Raw genomic sequence first — 20,813 nt, 5'->3', positions numbered from 1 at the left:
AGAGGGTCAGTACTGAGGGAGTGCTGCACTGTCAGAGGGTCAGTACTGAGGGAGTGCTGCACTGTCAGAGGGTCAGTACTGAGGGAGTGCTGCACTGTCAGAGGGTCAGTACTGAGGGAGTGCTGCATTGTCAGAGGGTCAGTACTGAGGGAGTGCTGCACTGTCAGAGGGTCAGTACTGAGGGAGTGCTGCACTGTCAGAGGGTCAGTACTGAGGGAGTGCCGCACTGTCAGAGGGTCAGTACTGAGGGAGTGCTGCATTGTCAGAGGGTCAGTATTGAGGGAGTGCTGCACTGTCAGAGGGTCAGTATTGAGGAAGTGCTGCACTGTCAGAGGGTCAGTACTGAGGGAGTGCCGCACTGTCAGAGGGTCAGTGCTGAGGGAGTGCTGCACTGTCAGAGGGTCAGTACTGAGGGAGTGCTGCACTGTCAGAGGGGCAGTACTGAGGGAGTGTCGCACTGTCAGAGGGTCAGCACTGAGGGAGCGCTGCACTGTCAGAGGGTCAGTACTGAGGGAGTGCTGCACTGTCAGAGGGTCAGTACTGAGGGAGTGCCGCACTGTCAGAGGGTCAGTACTGAGGGAGTGCGGCACTGTCAGAGGGTCAGTACTGAGGGAGTGCTGCACTGTCAGAGGGTCAGTACTGAGGGAGTGCTGCACTGTCAGAGGGTCAGTACTGAGGGAGTGCCGCACTGTCAGAGAGTCAGTACTGAGGGAGTGCCGCACTGTCAGAGAGTCAGTACTGAGGGAGTGCTGCACTGTCAGAGAGTCAGTACTGAGGGAGTGCTGCATTGCTGAGAATGACTCTTTTCTCCATGCAGAGCCAGTCACCAATGTGTCGATTGTTTTGTCTGCCTCTGATGTGTTTGAGGGGGATGCAGAGGTGCGGCTGACATGTTCAGCGCTCACTGGCTCGAGAGTGACCTACACATGGAGGAAGGGGGACAGCGTTCTGTCCAATAGCAGCCGCGTAACTGTGTCTGGCAGTGAAGTCCGGATACAGCCTGTGAGCCGCGATGATGCGGATTCCTACAGCTGTACCGTACACAACCCCATCAGTACCAACTCCCACAGCCGCCTCCTCACTGTCTACTGTAAGTACCGACACTCTCACACACTGTCGCACACTCAAAACCTCACACACACTCACACGCACACACACACACTCACGCACACACACACACTCACGCACACACACACACACACGCTCTCACACACACACTCACTCACACACACACACACACCCTCTCACACACACACACTCACGCACACACACTCACACACACACCCACTCACACACACACACACTCACACACACTCTCACACACACACGCACACACACACTCACACACACACACACACCCACTCACACACTCACACACACACTCACACACACACACACTCACACACACACGCACACACTCTCACACACCCTCACACGCACACACCCTCACACACACACACTCACACACACACTCACACACACACACTCTCACACACTCACACACACACTCACACACACACTCACTCACTGACACATACATTCAAAGAACAAAGAAAAGTACAGCACAGGAACAGGCCCTTCGGCCCTCCAAGCCCGTGCCGATCATGATGCCCTAACTAAACTAAAAAAAACCCTCTGCCCTGACTCGGTCCGTATCCCTCTATTCCCTCCCTATCCATGTATCCATCCAGATGCCTCTTAAATGTTGCTAATGCACCTGTTTCCACCACCTCCTCTGGCAGCGCGTTCCAGGCACCCACCACTCTCTGTGTGAAAAACCTCCCCCGCACATCTCCCTTAAACTTCCCCCCCTCACCTGGAACCTGTGCCCCCCTTGTAATTGACACTTCCACCCTGGGTAAAAGCCTCTGACTATCCACCCTGTCTGTGCCTCTCATCATTTTGTAGACCCTCTATCAGGTCTCCCCTCAGCCTCCGTCTTTCCAGTGAAAACAATCCGAGTTTATTCAACCTCTCCTCATAGCCAACACCCTCGAGACCGGGCAACATCCTGGTGAACCTTCTGTGCACTCTCTTCAAAGCTTCCACATCCTGCTGGTAGTGTGGTGACCAGAACCGCACACAATACCCCAAATGCGGCCTTACCGAGGTTTTATATAGCAGCAACATCGTTTCCCAACTCCTGTACTCAATGCCCCGGCTGGTGAAGGCAAGCATTCCATACGCCTTCTTCATCACCTTGGCCACCTGAGTTGCCACTTTTAGGGAACTGTGGACCTGCACGCCCAGATCCCTCTGTTTGTTACTGTTCCTCAGGGTTCTGCCATTTACAGTATCATTCACACCTACATTTGATCCTCCAAAATGCATCACCTTGCATTTACCCGGATTAAACTCCATCTGCCATCTCTGTGCCCAAGTCTCCAATCTATCGATATCCTGTTGTATCCTCCGACAATCCCCGGCGCTATCAGCAACTCCACCAATCTCTGTGTCATCCGCAAAATTACTAATCAGACCCAGTACGTTTTCCCCCAGATCATTTATATATACGACAAACAACACTGTCGTGCGCACAACGTCGCGCGCACACGTCGCGCGCACACCGTCGCGTGCACACCGTCACATGCACACACTGTCACGTGCATACTGTCGTGCGCGCACACCATCACACATACACACCGTCGCGCGCACACCGTTTGCGTGCGCACCTCTCACATGCACACCATCGCACGCACACTTGCGCACACGGACACTGTCACGTGCACAATGTCGCGCGCACACCGTCGCGCGCACACTTGCGCACACGCACACTGTCGCGCGCGCACCTCTGGCACACATTCACATCGGCACATACCTATGAACTCAATCACACAAACACCCACACATACACACTTCTGGGGCAGGGCAGTGCTGTGTAGTGTTCTTCTCTAACTCAACCATTCTTTCCCAACGCAGACGGTCCGGAGTCAGCAGCGATCCGGAGGGATTTTCAGTCAGACTGTGTGGTTCCTGATCAATTCTTGTTGGGCAGGAGTGGCAGGTTATCCTGCGATGTTGTGTCGGTGCCAGTGGCTGTGTACACATGGCTTCACAATGGGCAGCTGATTCAACAAGAGAGCTCCATCCCTTTTGACAGCACCAAGCTTACGGACAGCGGCAATTATACCTGCATCATCCGCAACGCCAAGACGAACAAGGAGATCACAGCATCCACTCAAATCATCATCGTGGGTAAAGTACAGCCTCAACCAATACAACTAATACCCCGTAAACCACCCCGAACCCCTCGATTAGATTCCAGTCTGTAACTCACTCCCGGGTATCTGTTATTCTCTATATAAAACACCCCAAACCCCTCGATTAGATTCCAGTCTGTAACTCACTCCCGGGTATCTGTTATTCTATATATAAACCACCCCGAACCCCTCGATTAGATTCCAGACTGTAACTCACTCCCGGGTATCTGTTATTCTCTATATAAAACACCCCAAACCCCTCGATTAGATTCCAGTCTGTAACTCACTCCCGGGTATCAGTTATTCTCTATATAAACCACCCCGAACCCCTCGATTAGATTCCTGTCTGTAACTCACTCCCGGGTATCCGTTATTCGATATACAAACCACCCCAAATCCCTCGATTAGATTCCAGTCTGTAACTCACTCCCGGGTATCTGTTATTCTATATATAAACCATCCCAAAGCCCTCGATTAGATTCCAGTCTGTAACTCACTCCAGGGTATCTGTTATTCTATATATAAACCACCCCAAATCCCTCGATTAGATTCCGGTCTGTAACTCACTCCCAGGCAACTATTATTCTATATATAAAACACCCCGAACCCCTCGATTAGATTCCAGTCTGTAACTCACTCCCGGGTATCTGTTATTCGATATATTAACACCATGAACCCCTCGATTAGATTCCAGTCTGTAACTCACTCCCCGGGTATCTGTTATCCTATATATAAACCACCCCGAACCACTCAATTAGATTCCAGTCTGTAACTTACTCCCGGGTATCCGTTATTCGATATACAAACCACCCCAAACCCTCGATTAGATTCCAGTCTGTAACTCACTCCCGGGTATCTGTTATTCTATATATAAACCACCCAAACCCCTTGATTAGATTTCAGTCTGCAACTCACTCCCAGGTATCTATTATTCTATAGATAAACCACCCCGAGCCCCTCGATTAGATTCCAGTCTGTAACTCACTCCTGGGTATCTGTTATTCTATATATAAACCACCCAAACCCCTCGATTAGATTTCAGTCTGCAACTCACTCCCAGGTATCTATTATTCCATATATAAACCACCCCGAACCCTCGATTAGATTCCGGTCTGTAACTCACTCCCGGGTATCTATTATTCTATAGATGAACCACCCCAAACCCCTCGATTAGATTCCACTCTGTAACTCACTCCCGGGTATCTATTATTCTATAGATGAACCACCCTGAGCCTCTTGGTGATATTTTGGCCTTAATTGAACAGTGGTTGGAGTTTAAAAATGGGGAGGATTTGTTTGAATTGTACAGGGTGAGGCGTCACCTGTAATATAACATACAGTTTTGATTCCCTCCATTCTGAACCCTCTCCTTTCCTTCTCGCCTATGTACTCTATGAACAGTATGCTTTCTATAGTGCGCAAGAAACAAGACTTTTCACTATCGCCCCCAATACATGCAACAATACTAAATCAAATCAAAACTGACATGGCTGGTGTTTATAATGTTTGTCTCTCTCTCACTGGCAGATTACTGTCTGAGTGTGGGAGCAGTTGTGGGAATAGCCATCGGAGCAGCAGCTGGCTTGCTTCTCCTGATCCTGCTGATCATTTTCCTGGTTCGGCGTAAGCGTGAGTATAACTCCTGCCTCTGATCGCTCACTCCTATCGCTGTTTGATGGGGATCTCTCTGTCGTGTTTCCCAGCGTAAGGGTCGCGGACTCTCGGTGAATCTGTGTTCCCCGCTCCCTCAGCACTCCATATCCGGCCAGCTGGGCTCTGGAAAGACCGGTGGGATATTGTTTGGATCCGATGGGAGGGGATCGCAGTCTTACTGTCCCCCATGCCCCCCCCCCCCCCGCCCCCCCTTCACTGCTCTCCCGCTCACACCATTCCTTAACAGTTTAATTCATTGCCAGAATGGCCAGTTGTCCACCTCGCTGCTGTTACCCAGAGTAACAGACACCTTCAGCAGCCTCTGTTCAATAAACAACATCATCATTAGTTTATTATAAAACCAATCCTGTCAGCTACAAAGACAAAGCTTACTAAGTGAAATATGAAGGTAAAGTAATTACTCCTTCAAAATGCACTCACACACACACTCTCTTACACTCTCTTACACTCTCTCACACTCTTTCACACACTCTCACTCGCTCTCACTCTCTCACACTCCCTCACGCTCACACTCTCACTCTCACACTCTCTCACTCTCACGCTCTCTCTCTCTCTCTCTCACACTCTCTCACTCGCTCTCTCTCAATCTCTCACACTCTCTCACTCTCTCACTCTCTCTCTCACACTCTCTCACACTCCCACTCTCTCCCTCTCGCTCCCACACACTCACTTACTCACTCACTCACTCACACTCACTCACCTCACACTCACTCACTCACTCACACACACACCCACTCACACACCCACTCACTCACACACCCACTCACTCACACACCCACTCACTCACACTCACTCACTCACTCCCTCACTCACAGTCACTCACACTCACTCACACTCACTCACTCACACTCATTCACACTCACCCACTCACTCACACTCACTCACTCACTCACACTCACTCACTCACACTCACTCACTCACATTCACACTCACACACCCACCCACTCACACACACTCACACTCTCACTCACTCACCCACCTCACTCACACTCACTCACTCACACTCTCACTCACTCACTCACTCACTCACACACCCACCCACCCACTCACTCACTCACCCACCCACCCACCCACCCACTCACTCTCACTCACTCACTCACTCACTCACTCACTCACTCACTCACTCACTCACTCACTCACTCACTTACTCACTCACTCACTCACTCACTCACTCACACATGTTGATCAAAAGCAGGATGAAGGGCTATGGGGAAAAGGCAGGGAAGTGGAGTTAGGATGAGATGGAGATCAGCTGTGATCATATAGAATGGAGGAGCGGCTGGAAGGGCTGAATGGCCTCCTCATGCTCCTGATTCCTCTGTTCCGATGTACTCACGAGCTCTGGTGTAATCTGTGGCCTAACTTGTGCACAGCGAGATTCCAGCCCCAGCAGAGAGAGTTTGCTGCTCGGAACCCCTCTCAGTGTGTCTGGGCAGGCCCATGGAGTCTGCAGGAGGTTCAATCCAGCCGGGATTCCCACATGGCTTTGGAAACTGTCCAGGCTGCTGAGCCTCTGTGCCGATCAGTCGCCACAGGGCCGGCCTCTGCCCCCAGTTAGATTCAGTCCCACACTCCTGCTGTCTCTTACAGAGTCAATGGTAGCCATGATGTGGAGATGCCGGTGTTGGACTGGGGTAAACACAGTAAGAAGTCTCACAACATCAGGTTAAAGTCCAACAGGTTTATTTGGTCGCAAAAGCCACTAGCTTTCGGAGCGCTGCTCCTTCGTCAGGTGAATGGGACGCTACGACAACGGATGAATGAACACCGCTCGACAATCACCAGGCAAGAGTGTTCTCTTCCTGTTGGGGAGCACTTCAGTGGTTGCGGGCATTCAGCCTCTGATCTTCGGGTAAGCGTTCTCCAAGGCGGCCTTCACGACACACGACAGCGCAGAGTCGCTGAGCAGAGACTGATAGCCAAGTTCCGCACACATGAGGATGACCTCAACCGGGATATTGGGTTCATATCACACTATCTGTAACCCCCATGACTTGCCTGGGCTTGCAAAATCTCACTAACTGTCCTGTCTGGAGACAATACACATCTCTTTAACCTGTGCTTAACCCTCTCTCCACTCACATTGTCTGTAACTTTAAGACTTGATTACCTGTAAAGACTCGCATTCCAACCATTATTTTGTAAATTGAGTTTGTGTCTTTATATGTCCTGTTTGTGAACACAAGTCCTCACTCACCTGACGAAGGAGCAGCGCTCTGAAAGCTAGTGGCTTTTGCTACCAAATAACCCTGTTGGACTTTAACCTGGTGTTGTGAGACTTCTTACTGTGTCTCTTACAGAGGCACAGAAACATAGCAGATAGGAGGAGGAGGAGGCCATTCGGCCCTTTGCGCCTGCTCCACCATTAATCACCATCATGGCTGATCAAAGAACAAGAACAGTACAGCACAGAAACAGGCCCTTCGGCCCTCCAAGCCTGTGCTGATCATGATGCCTGCCTAAGCTAAAACCGTATGCACTTCCATTCCCATCCTATTCATGTATTCGTCTAGTTGCCCCTTCAATGCCGCGATCGTACCTGCTCCCACCACCTCCCCAGGCAGCGCGTTCCAGACATTCCCCACCCTCTGTGTAAAAAGCTTACCTCGCACATCTCCTCTAAATCTTCCCCCACGCACTTTAAACCTGGTACTTGACTTTTCTATCCTGGGAAAAAGCTTCTGACTATCCACGCTGTCCATGCCACTCATAATCTTGTAAACCTCTATCAGGTCACCCCTCAACCTCCGTCGTTCCAGTGAGAACAAATCTCTCCTCATCGCTGATCATCCAACTCAATAGCCTAATCCTGCTTTCTCCCCATAACCTTCGATCCCATTCACCCCAAGTACGATATCCAGTTGCCTCTTGAATACATTCAATGTTTTGGCATCAACTACTTCCTGTGATAGAACAAAGAACAAAGAACAGTACAGCAAGGAAACAGGCCCTTCGGCCCTCCAAGCCTGTGCCGCTCCTTGGTCCAACTAGACCAATCGTTTGTATCCCTCCATTCCCAGGCTGCTCATGTGACTATCCAGGTAAGTCTTAAACGATGTCAGCGTGCCTGCCTCCACCACCCTACTTGGCAACGCATTCCAGGCCCCCACCACCCTCTGTGTAAAAAACGTCCCTCTAATATCTGAGTTATACTTCACCCCTCTCACCTTGAGCCCGTGACCCCTCGTGAACGTCACTTCTGATCTGGGAAAAAGCTTCCCACTGTTCACCCTATCTATACCCTTCATAATCTTGTACACCTCTATTAAATCTCCCCTCATTCTCCGTCTTTCCAGGGAGAACAACCCCAGTTTACCCAATCTCTCCTCATAGCTAAGACCCTCCATACCAGGCAACATCCTGGTAAACCTTCTCTGCACTCTCTCTAACACCTCCACGTCCTTCTGGTAGTGCGGCGACCAGAACTGGACGCAGTACTCCAAATGTGGCCTAACCAGCGTTCTATACAGCTGCAACATCAGACTCCAGCTTTTATACTCTATACCCCGTCCTATAAAGGCAAGCATACCATATGCCTTCTTCACCACCTTCTCCACCTGTGTTGCCACCTTCAAGGATTTGTGGACTTGCACACCTAGGTCCCTCTGTGTTTCTATACTCCTGATGACTCTGCCATTTATTGTATAACTCCTCCCTACATTATAATGATTCCACAGGCTCACCACTCTTTGGGTGAAGAAATGTCTCCTCACCTCCGTCCTAAATGGTCTACCCTGAATCCTCAGACTGTGACCCCTGGTTCTGGACTCCCCCACCATCGGGAACGTCCTTCCTGCATCTACCCTGTCTAATCCTGTTACAATTTTATAAGTCTCTATGAGATCCCCCCTCGTTCATCTGAACTCCAGCAAAAACAATCCTAACCTCGTCAATCTCTCCTCATACACCAGTCCCGCCATCCCCGGAATCAGCCTGGTGCTTCCCCCGAGGCAGCGTCCTGTTTTATCCTGGGTAGGAATGTGTGTCCCTCACACACTGACCCTCATTCTCACTTCCACAGGTGCACAGAAGAACAAGGCAGTCAGCAAGCCGCCCCTGAAGAAGACCCCCAATCATAACGAGGCAAAGGTAAGTGACCTCCCCTCCGGAATCTCCCTGCAGGTCACCCCCAGATCCACACAACTCCCGGCTTCGATATTCAGGGAGACAAGACTCGGATAGACTTCCGTTCCCATAGCACCGGTCAGGACATCCCAAAATATTCAGAGCCAGCAACGCACTGGTGTAGTCACTGTTCGACTTGAGTAAACAAAGCAGTATTGGTGCACAGCAAGATCCCACAAGCGGCAGCGCGAAAATGACCCAGTTGCTCTCTTTACGTTTTATGAGTGGCAGTGGTTGAAGGAGGAATATTGGCCCCTGGAGGAGAAGTCACAGAATCGTAGACTGTCTGCAGTGCAGAATGAGGCCATTCGGCCCTCGGATATGTACCAACTCTCTCTGACAGGGTACCTTACCCAGGCCCTATCCCATGGCCAATCTCCCCAACCTGCACATCTTTGGACACTAAGAGGCAATTTAGCATGACCAATCCACCTAGCCTACACATCTTTGGACTGTGGGAGGAAACCGGAGTGCCCGGAGGAAACCCACGCAGACACGGGGAGAACGTGCAAACTCCAAACAGACAGTGACCCCAGGCCTGAATTGAAGCCGCGTCCCTGGCGATGTGAGTCCCCACACTTGAATCATTTAACATTCAGAGCCAGAGAGGCAGCTAACCAGTGATCAACCCTGACCACTGATTTGATTTGATTTATTATTGTCACATGTATTAGTATACAGTGAAAAGTATTGTTTCTTGTGCGCTATACAGACAAAGCATACCGTTCACAGAGAAGGAAAGGAGAGAGTGCAGAATGTAGTGTTACAGTCATAGCTAGCGTGTCGAGAAAGATCAACTTAATGCGAGGTCGGTCCATTCAAAAGTCTGACAGCAGCAGGGAAGAAGCTGTTCTTGAGTTGGTTAGTACGTGACCTCAGACTTTTGTATCTTTTTCCCGACGGAAGAAGGTGGAAGAGAGAATATCCGGTGTGCCTGGGGTCCTTAATTATGCCGGCTGCTTTTCCGAGCCAGTGGGAAGTGTGGACGGAGTTAGTGGATGGGGGGCTGGTTTGCATAATGGATTGGGCTACATTCACACCCTTTGTAATTTTTTGCAATCTTTGTCAGAGCAGAAGCCATACCAAGCTGTGATACACCCAGAAAGAATCTTTTCTATGGAGCATCTATAAAAGTTGGTGAGAGTTGTAGCTGACATGCCGAATTTCCTTAGACTTCTGAGAAAGTAGAGGCGTTGGTGGGCTTTCTTAACTATAGTGTCAGCATGGGGGGTCCAGGACAGGTTGTTGGTGATCTGGACACCTAAAATCTTGAAACTTTCGACCAGGTTGGCAAGGTGGCACAGTGGTTTGCACTGCTGCCTCACAGCCTCAAGTACCCGGGTTCGATTCCCGGCTTGGGTCACTGTCAGTGTGGAGTCTGCACATTCTCCCTGTGTCTGTGTAGGTTTCCTCCGGGTGCTCCGGTTTCCTCCCACAGTCCGAAAGACGTGCCGGTTTGGTGCATTGGCCGTGCTAAATTCTCCCTCAGTGTACCCGAACAGGCGCCGGAGTGTGGCGACTAGGGGAGTTTCACAGTAACCTCATTGCTGTGTCAATGTAAACCTACTTGTGACACTAATGAATAAACTTTAATTTCTACTTCGTCCCCATTGATGTAGACAGGGGCATGTTCTGCACTACCCTTCTTGAAGTTGATGACAATCTCCTTCATTTTGTTGACATTGAGGGAGAGATTATTGTTGCCGCACCAGTTCACCAGATTCTCTATCTCATTCCTGTACTCTGTCTTGTCATTGTTTGAGATCCGACCCACTACAGTGGTGTCATAGAATCATAGAATCCTACAGTGCAGAAAGAGGCTATTCGGCCCATCGAGTCTGCACCAACTACAATCCCACTCAGGCCCTATACGCGCAAAGTGAAATTGGAGTTGGGGGGGAATTTGGCCACACATTCAGAATTGCCCTGACTGACTCACCCTCCAACTGCCCCTCGGTGGGGGGGCTGATGGCCCCAGCGCTCCTCCCACCGCGACACCCGTGCCCCCTCTCTGACCGCCAACACTTCTGTCTTCATAGGTGCTGCCATGGATGAACGAGTACCCGGAAGCCCAGCGTGGCATCTCGCCCACTCCAATCTACAGTGCCGACCGAATGTCCGTGTACAGCATCTACCCGGTAATTATACCCCCGGAACACAAACAATCCCATGGAAATGTCCACTCTTTATTTCTCTGAGGTTTGCAATGGGAGGGATGTTTGGATGTATGGGTCGCTCACAGCATCCTGCACAGTACCCCAACTTCAGAAAGATGATGCCCTCTGGTCCTACACTCTCCCACAAGGGGAAACAACCTCTCAGTATCTACCCTGTCCAGCCCCCTGAGAATCCGACATGTCTCAATAAGGTCACCTCTCAATCTTCTAAACTCCAGTGAGTACAGGCCCAACTACTCAACCTCTCCTCGTAAGAAAATCCCTCCATACCCGGGATCAACCTCGTGAACCTACTCTCCGGATTGCCTCCAATGCCAGTATATATGTCCTTAGATAAGGGGACCAGAACAGATCCCAGTATTCCAGGTGTGGTCTAACTGATGCCTTGTACAGTTTTAGCAAGACTTCCCTATTTTTATACTCTATTCCCTTTGAAATAAAGGCCAACATTCCATTTGCTCTTCTATTACCTGCTCAACTTGCATGCCAGCTTTTTGTGATTTCCCTTTCATTTCTCACATTCTCGATCTCGTTCCCTCTCTCTCTCTTCCTGTCACACATTTCCTCACTGATCTCTCTCTTTCTCTCTCTCTCTCTCATTCTCTGTCTGTATCACACATTTTTCCTCTCATCTTCTCATTCTCTCTCTCTCTCGTTCTCTCTCTGTTTCTCAATCTCTCTTATTTTTTCTCTCTCTCTTTCTCTCTTTCATTCTCCCTCTCATTCTCTCTCTCTCCTCTCAGTATGGCATATTTACCTTCTCCTATTTCTCTCTTGTTCTCTCGTTCCCTCTCTCTGGATCACAATTTTCCCTCTCATCTCTCTCTCTCTCTCTAGCTCTCTCTCTCTCTGTTTCGCTCTCTCTCCCTCTCTGTCTCACTCTCTCTCTCCGTATCACACATTTTCCTTCCCATCTTTCTCTCTCATTCTCTCTCTCTCCGTATCACACATTTTTCCTCTCATCTTTCTCTCTCGTTCCCTTTGTCTGGGCGGGATTTTTCCAGCCGCGCTCGCCCCCAAGACCGGAAATTCCTGCCTGAGGTAAACAGACCTTTGCATGATGGTCTGCCCCCCGCCCTCACAATTCCCGTGGGGGCGGGGGGTGCAATTCCACCCATATCACACGTTTTCTGGACTGCCTCCAATGCCAGTAGGTCTTTCCTTGGATAAGACCCAGTATTCCCAGTATTCCAGGTGTAATCTAACGAGTGTCTTGCAGAGATTTAGCAAGACTTCCCAAATTTTATACCCTTTGAATAAGGGCTGAATGTTTCTTGCTGTTTTGGGGGTGTTTCAGGTGATGGGTGGGTTTGACTGAATCGGGTATGTTGCGATGTGACCAATCCCGCTAACCTTCTCCCCCATTCTTCTGTGCCCTCCCTCTGTCCCTCCCCCCCGCAACCCCTCCAGCCCTCGAACGGTTCGATGGTCGCCTCCACCGTGGACGGAGGGGTCAGCCTCTTCTCATCACAGACGGACCGGAGCGGTCAGCTATCCACCTTGGTGTGAGGGATTCTGGGATGGCCAACACAGGGGTGGGGTGCTGGGGGAGGGAGGGGTCTGGGGAGGTTACGTAGGAAGATGGGTGGGAGGGGGAGGGGTGCGGCAACCGGTATGGGAAATGACGGGTGACTGTTCTCTCGACCACGTGCCAAATTTCCCGCCAGGCCTCGCCGGTTGTGCATGCCGTTGCCCGCACAGTTCCGGAATTCCGGAAAGGGATTCCTCCGTCGCTCTTGGGAGTTTCGCTTCCGTCTCCACGTTGAGGAAGAGCTGGGATCCTGAAGATCCAAGCCGGCTCCTGGGTACCCGTTGCTCTGAACTCTTTGCTCTGTCTGTCGTTGCGTTGGCCCGTGAGAGCGGCAGCCATCTTGGTAATGGGCGGCAGTGGCGTGGCAGAGGGAATGTCAAACTGTCAGCTGGGGAAACCCTGGAGCATTGACTTAACCACGTCGAGGCTTCCTCACCACGAGTTTGAGGTCATACCATCAGGCTGAAGGCATAAAGGGGAGACAAAGTAGGCCCGCTGATGGAATGTGCTGGGGGTTGGCGGGGGTGGGGGGCGGGTGGGGGGGGGGGGTGGTTCTGGGGAAGTGGGGGGAGGATTCACATGATTCAATCCTCGGAGGTGACGGAATGTACCGGAAGTGGGGTGAACAAAGCAAATGGAATCTGGGGTTTCAGAGACACAAGGGCTGAGCAACAAGGTCAAGGAAGCCATGCTGAGTATTTATGTAAAGCTCTGAGTTAGGCCACAGTATTGTGACCATAGAAACTAGAAGCAGGAGTAGGTCATCCGGCCCTTCGAGCTGCGCCGCCATTCATTTTGATCATGGCTGATCATCAAATTCAATATCCTGATCCCCCCCTTCCCCCCGTATCCCTTAATCCCTTTGGCCCTCAGAGTTATACCTAGGAGCGGCACAGTGGAACAATGCTTAGCACTGCTGCCTCACAGCGCTAGGACCCGGGTTCGATTCCTGGCTTGGGTCACCGTCTGTGTGGAGTTTGCGCGTTCTCCCCGTGTCTGCGTGGCTTTCCTCCGGGTGCTCCGGTTTCCTCCCACAGTCCAAAGATGTGCAGGTTAGGTGGATTGGCCATGCTAAGTTGCCCCTTAGTGTCAGAGGGGGCTAGCTAAGGTAAATAAGTAAGGTTATGGGGTTCGGGCCTGGGTGGGATTGTGGTTGGTCCAGACTCGATGGGCCGAATGGCCTCCTTCCGCACTGTTGGGATTCTATGATTCTAATTTCTTCTTGAAATCACACAACGCTTTGACCTCAACTACACCTGGTGGTAGTGAATTCCACGCATTCACCACCCTCCAGTTCTGGCCCCCCCATCCACCCGCATTTTACTGAGGGTCCTTCCAAAGGGTGAGGAGAGAGGTTTAACACGTCGGTTCAGGACAGGGTTTGAGTTAGAGGGTTGGGTTAGAGAAACCCAGGACCGTTCTCCTCAGAGAGGGAAAGATTTAAGCGGGGGATTAGTGGTGGGCGAGATGTGGAGATGCCAGCGTTGGACTAGGGTGGGCACAGTAAGAAGTCTCAGAGCACCAGGTTAAAGTCCAACAGGTTTATTTGGAATCACGAGCTTTTGGAGCACTGCTCCTTCATCAGGTGAGCGGAGAGCTAGGTTTCGCAAACACGGCAAGTATAGACAAAGCCCAATTGCAAGATAATGGTTGGAATGCAAGTCTTTACAGGTAACCAAGTCTTTACAGGTCCAGACAGTGTGAGTGTTTCGGGGCTGTCTTGTGAGTGCGGCTGATGAATCTGGCATTGACACATCGCCTGATGGTTTGAGCACACATGTCGAGTTGACAAGCAGAGACATCTGGGTGTACATGTCCACCAATCAGTGAAAGTGGCAACGCAGGTGGATAAGGTAGTCAAGGTAGACACTACCAGAAGGATGTGGATGCTTTGGAGAAGGTACAGAGGAGGTTTACCAGGATGTTGCCTGGTCTGGAGGGTATTAGCTACGAGGAGAGGTTGGAGAAACTCGGTTTGTTCTCACTGGAACGACGGAGGTTGAGGGACGACCTGATAGAAGTTTACGGGATTATGAGAGGCATGGACAGAGTCAGATGCTCTTTCCTAGGATAGAAAAGTCAAGTACGAGGGGACATGGGTTTAAGGTGCGTGGGGACAAGTTTAGAGGAGATGTGCGAGGCAGGTTTTTTACACAGAGGGTGGTGAATGTCTGGAACGCGCTGCCTGGGGAGGTGGTGGGAACAGGTACGATAGCGGCATTTAAGGGGCAACTAGACGAATACGTGAATAGGATGGAAATGGAAGATTACGAACTCCGTAAGTGCATACGGTTTTAGTTTAGGCAGGCATCATGATCGGCGCAGGTTTGGAGGGCCGAAGGGCCTGTTCCTGTGCTGCACTGTTCTTTGTTCTTTGAATCTAGGGCAGCGCCCTTCCAGAGGGGTCCAGTTCGACTCTTTCCTCTTTGGTTGCTGCACCCAATGCATTCACACTGTCTGTCCCTGTAAAGACTTGGTTACCTGTAAAGACTCGCATTCCAACCATTATCTTGCAATTGTGTCTTTGCCTATATATGCCGTGTTTGTGAAACCTACCTCTCCACTCACCTGATGAAAGGGCAGTGCTCCGAAAGCTCGTGATTCCAAATAAACCTGTTGGACTTGAACCTGGAGTTGTGAGACTTCCAACTCAGGTGGACAAGGCAGTGATGGGTTTAGAGAAAGTGGAGAAGGAAAATAACTCTTGCCCCGCTGTCTGATGGGACAAGGACAAGCGGGACACGGATTGAAGGTTCCACACGAGAGGGAATACGAGGAGACATTCCATGAGTTTCAGTGAGCCGGACCCCCACAGCCTCCGAGGAAACAATCAACGATTTCAGGAAGAAATCTGGACGGGAAGTCGAAGGAAATGAACTGGCTGGAATACGGGGATGGAGTGGGGTGAGAATGGGACTGACAGGATTGGTCCACAGGGAGCGGAATCCACTCGATGGGCCGAACAGCCTTTTGCTTCACAATGACTCTGTGATCGCCGTGGTGAATTCGAGAAGGTCCCAGAGACGGAGGGGGACGTTTTGAAAATGTCTTTGATGTAAATTGTATTTTTTTCGGAGTAGACGAAGGAGGTTGCACGAGGTATATTTTTTTAAGCGTCATTTTTGAAGCCAGTTTAAAACCAGGTTGTCTGTGTTTAAAATGCTTGTTGTTTGTGATAAATCTCGCTTTGTGACTGGCTAAACCACATTTGTGAAACACTCTTACTTACAGCAAAGTTTATAGGCTCCATTTCATCGAATCGACAGTGCAGAAGGAGGCCATTCGGCCCATCGAGTCTGCACCGACCACAATCCAACCCAAGCCCTATTCCCGTAGCCCCATATATTTACCCTCCTAATCCCCTTGACACTACGGGACAATTTAGCACGGCCATTCCACCTAACCCACGCATCTTTCGGACAGTGGGAGGAAACCGGAGCACCCGGAGGAAACCCACGCAGACACGGGGAGAATGTGCAAACTCCACGCAATCACCCGAGGCCAGAATTGAACCCGGGTCCGTGGCACTGTGAGGCGGCAGTGAACAAAGAACAAAGAAAATTACAGCACAGACACAGGCCCTTCGGCCCTCCAAGCCTGCACCGACCATGCTGCCCGGCTGAACTAAAACCCCTACCCTTCCGGGGACCGTATCCCTCTATTCCCATCCTATTCATGTATTTGTCCAGACGCCCCTCAAAAGTCACTATTGTATCTGCTTCCACTACCTCCCCCTGCAGCGTGTTCCAGGCACCCACCACCCTCTGTATAAAAAACTTGCCTCGTACATCTCCTTAAACCTTGCCCCTCGCACCTTAAACCTATGCCCCTAGTAATTGACTCTTCCACCCTGGGAAAAAACTTCTGACTATCCACTCTGTCCATGCCCCTCATAATCTTGTAGACTTCTATCAGGTCTCCCCTCAACCACCGTTCCCAGGTATCTGCTGGCCTTGTCCTTCTGGATGGTAGCGGTCGTGGGTTTGGAAGGTGCTGCCGAAGGAGCCTTGGTGAGTTGCTGCAGTGCATCTTGTAGATAGTACACACTGCTGCTACTGAGCGTCGGTGGTGGAGGGAATGAATGTTTGTCCTCTTTTTTTTTAGGTCAAACCAAACCAAGTAAACAAACTCAGATTAAGTCAGGACAAAGTAAAAGGGGCAGCTCCCCAAAAAGGAGGGGGAACAGCCCGAACAGAAATCAAAGTACAAAGGAAACTTAAAAACATCAAATTAAAATGTGATTATTAGGGTCAATAATGCACCCCAACCCCTGCGGTGCCCAACGGGCGCGGAAAACGTCAACCGCGCCCGTGGACACCGCATGCTCCCTCTCCAGGGACACCTGGCCGCGAATGTAGCCGCGGTAGAGGGGCAGACAGTCAGGATGGACGGCCCCCTCGATCGCCCGCAGCCTGGACCGGTAAATGGCGCGTTTCGCCAGGCCCAGGAGCAGGTTCACGAGGAGGTCGCCAACCCGACCCTCCCCTCTCTGCACCGGGTGTCCGTAGATCAGGAGCGTGGGACTGAAGTGCAAACAAAGCATCAATAAAATGTTCTTTAGGAAAACATAAAGGGAGTGCAGCCTAAGACACACAACATAGACATGGTCCACGGACTCCTCAAGGCCGCAGAAAGGGCAGTCTTCGGAGCCCGTGAACCAGTGAATCCTACGGTTGTGCGGCACTGCTGCATGCATCACCCTCCACCCCAGGTCCCCGACGTAATTGGGGGAGATCCCTCCGTAGAGGGACCTCCAGCGGGGACCTCCGCCGCCCGGCGGCAACAAGGCCCACCAAGGTGTACCCGGGTGACAGGCGAGGAGGCGGTAGTGGAGGGTGTGCAGCAGCAGCCCGCACAGGAAACGCCTCCGCGCGGTAGAAAAAGGCACGGAGGACATTTCCGCGAGGCGGCTCAGGCTGTGGGGCACCTCACCCAGGGAGGGGGGTTGAGGCTTTGGGCCAATGTGGAATTCCGCCCGAACAGGGGAACGCTCGGGCGGGATCCCACCGCACGCCTGCGACGTCTCGAGTTTGCGTGCAGTTTCGGGGCCGAGCACGACCGTCCTAAGGTCTAGGATGGCTTTGGTCGCGCGCCGGACGGTCGGCCCCGCGCGCTCAGCCAGCACGCGGGGGCTCAACCAGCCCGCCCCTCCGCCATCGAGCACGTCCCCGATCCTGGTCACCCCGGCGTCCACAGCCCTCCTCTCCGCCAGCCACCTGAAGTCATACGGCTGGAGGAGCGGATTCCTGAGCAGCGGCTCTCGCACGAGAGCCGCTACTCCTGACGGGGGAGAGCTGCGTCGCGAGGCGACCTTGTTCCAGACAGTGAGGAGGTCCTGGTAAAAGACGGGCAACTCCTGCAGGGCGGTCGAAGCACGCCCCAGTTCGATATGCAGGAGCTGCACGTCATAATTGAGGCCGTGCCACTGGCGGAAGAAATACGTCGCCATGGCACACCATCGTGGAGGGGGCTCAACGTAAAGGTACCTCTGCAGGGCCTGGAGGCGGAAGGTCACTATCTGAGTGCAGAGGCACACCAGACCTTGTCCGCCCTCCTCAAGCGGGAGATACAGGACCGCAGCAGGGACCCAGTGCAGTCGATTGTCTCAGAAGAACCGCAGGAGGGTTCTCTGGATATCGGCGACAAAGTCAGGGGGAGGGGTCAAAGTGACCAGCCGGTACCACAGCATGGAGGCGACCAGCTGGTTTATGACGCGAGCTCGCGCCCCGTAGGACAGCACTCGGAGCAGTCCTGTCCAGCGATTCAGGCGGGCGGAGACTTTGGCCTCCAGCTCCTGCCAGTTCGCCGGCCAGGATTCCTCGGCTGGGCAGAGATGGACCCCCAGGTAGAGGAGGTTGGTCCTGCTCCAGGTGAAAGGCCTGAGCTCCTCCGGAAGGGGGTCCGTCTCCCACGGACCGACCAGGAGTCCGGAGCACTTGGCCCAGTTGATCCTGGCGGAGGACGCGGCGGAGTACACCGCCTGGCATTCTCGCATCCTCCGCAGGTCAGCCGGGTCCGTGAACACGAGGAGCACGTCGTCGGCGTAAGCAGACAGGACCACCCCTACATCCGGGCCGCGCAGAGTCAAACCCGACAACCTCCTCCGCAAGAGGCGCAGGAATGGCTCCACGCATACGGAATACAGTTGGCCGGACAAGGGGCAGCCCTGTCGCACTCCTCTCCCAAAGCAAAGGGGCACCGTCAGGGACCCGTTAACCTTAATCAGACACTCTGCGGCAGAGTACAGTAATCGGATCCGGGCGACAAAATGCGTCCCGAACCCGAATGCCCGCAGAGTCCCGAGTAAATACTCGTGCGGGGATTGAATGTTTGTGGATGGGGTGCCAATCAAGTGGGGCTGCTTTGTCTTGGGTGGTGTTGAGCTTCTTGAGTGTTGTTGGAGCTGCAACCCATCCAGGCAAGTCGGGAGTATTCCATCACACTCCTGACTTGTGCCTTGTAGATAGTGGACAGACTTTGGGGAGGCAGGAGGTGAGTTACTTGCCACAGGATTCCCAAACTCTGACCTGTTCTTGTAGCCACTGTGTTCGTGTGATGAGTCGAGTTCAGTTTCTCCCTTGGAGCAGTGGAATTGTGAAGTGATTAGCTAACTTAGGTGGATTGGCCATGCTAAATTGCCCTTAGTGTCCAAAGATGTGCAGGTTAGGTGGATTGGCCAGGGCAAATTGCCCCTCAGTGTCCAAACATGTGCAGGATAGGTGGATTGGCCATGATAAATGTGCAGGGTTACGGGGATAGGGTGGGGCGGTGGGCCTGGATAAGATGCTTTTTAGAAGAGTCTGTGCAGACTTGATGGGCCGAATAGCCTCCTTCCGCACTGGAGAGATTCTATGGGAACACCACCACCTGGAGGTTCCCCTTCCAGTCACTCACCATCCCGACTTGGAAATATATCGGCCGTTCCTTCACTGTGGCTGGCTCAAAATCCTGGAACTCCCGCCCTAACAGCACTGTGGGTGTACCTACGGCTCCGAGACTGCAGTGGGTTCAAGAAGGCAGCTCACCACCACCTTCTCAAGGGGCAATTAGAGATGGGCAATGAATGCTGGACCCAGCCAACGACACCCACATCCCATGAAATAATTTTAATAACGTGAGGTGTGAAGCATTGACAATGGGTGCAGGAGAAGGAAGGCAATTTTCGAAATGGATGTGATCTTGGGTGGAAGAGACATGGGAAGCCATGTTTCTGCCCCTCTTTACCCTATATTTATCTCCCTGAAGGAACGGGAATGAAAAGTGGAGACTGTTTGAGAGCGGACAGTAAGTTCAATCCCCCTGCCACCACTCGACATTTAACACAAACCCCAGGGGAGGTGATGGCCTATGATCACTGGACTACTAATCGAGAAACTCAGTAATGTTCTGGGGACCGGGATTCGAATCCCGCCACGGCAGGCGGGGCAATTTGAATTCAATGAAAAATATCTGGAATTAAGAATTTACTGATGACCTTGAAGCCATTGTTGATTGTCGGGGAAAACCCGTCTGATTGTAAGGGAAGGAAATCTGCTGTCCTGACCTGGTCTGGCCTACATGTGACTCCAGAGCCATGGCAACGTGGTTGGCTCTTAACTGCCCTCTGGACAAGGGGCAACTAGGCAATAATTGGGCGATAAACGCTGGCCTGCCAGTGACGCCCGTGTCCGACAAATGAAATAAAAAGTCATTCCAGGCGGGAGATGAGGGTTTATTCTGAGGGGTGCGTAGACCCTCCAGAAGAGGCCGAACAGCAAGCTCCCATCAATCGAGCCGATGCTGGAGTCCCTCGTTGCTTCGGGGCCCTTCCAGGGTCCCAGTCCTGTCTCAAGGGATGGAGGGGTGTTCAGGCTCACCTTGAAACTGGGGGGCTGCAGGCTCACATCCCTCGGTTCAGCCTGAAGCCCCCAAACCCACGTTTGTCCACCCCACCCCCAACTCCCTGCAGCCGAGTGCCACGCTGTCAGAGATACTGCCTCATGGTTACGTCAAATTCAACTCCCCGGACGCCCTCTCGAGTCGCACGGTGAAGACCCCAGGGCCGTGTTTGGAACAGGAAGTGACAGAATTCTCCCAGACACCGCCCACCGCCCCCCTCAACACCCT

General features: G+C 52.0%; 1 protein-coding gene across 1 annotated transcript; it reads left to right on the top strand.

Moving 5' to 3' along the window:
• Positions 1-817: 817 nt before the first annotated feature.
• Positions 818-12,710, top strand: LOC144487472 (cell adhesion molecule CEACAM6-like; the record flags this gene model as incomplete). The annotated part of the gene is made up of 6 exons (XM_078205566.1): positions 818-1,090; positions 2,920-3,195; positions 4,728-4,829; positions 8,896-8,963; positions 11,039-11,137; positions 12,587-12,710. Coding segments are annotated over 6 exons (917 nt in total), but the record flags the coding sequence as incomplete, so codon positions are not given.
• Between the last annotated feature and the right edge of the window lie 8,103 nt (positions 12,711-20,813).

This window comes from Mustelus asterias, unplaced genomic scaffold, assembly GCF_964213995.1.
Source record: "Mustelus asterias unplaced genomic scaffold, sMusAst1.hap1.1 HAP1_SCAFFOLD_828, whole genome shotgun sequence".
Classification (NCBI taxonomy): Eukaryota; Metazoa; Chordata; class Chondrichthyes; order Carcharhiniformes; family Triakidae; genus Mustelus; species Mustelus asterias.
The sequence above is the reverse complement of the archived record's forward strand: the minus strand, read 5'-3'. Positions and strand labels throughout refer to the sequence as shown.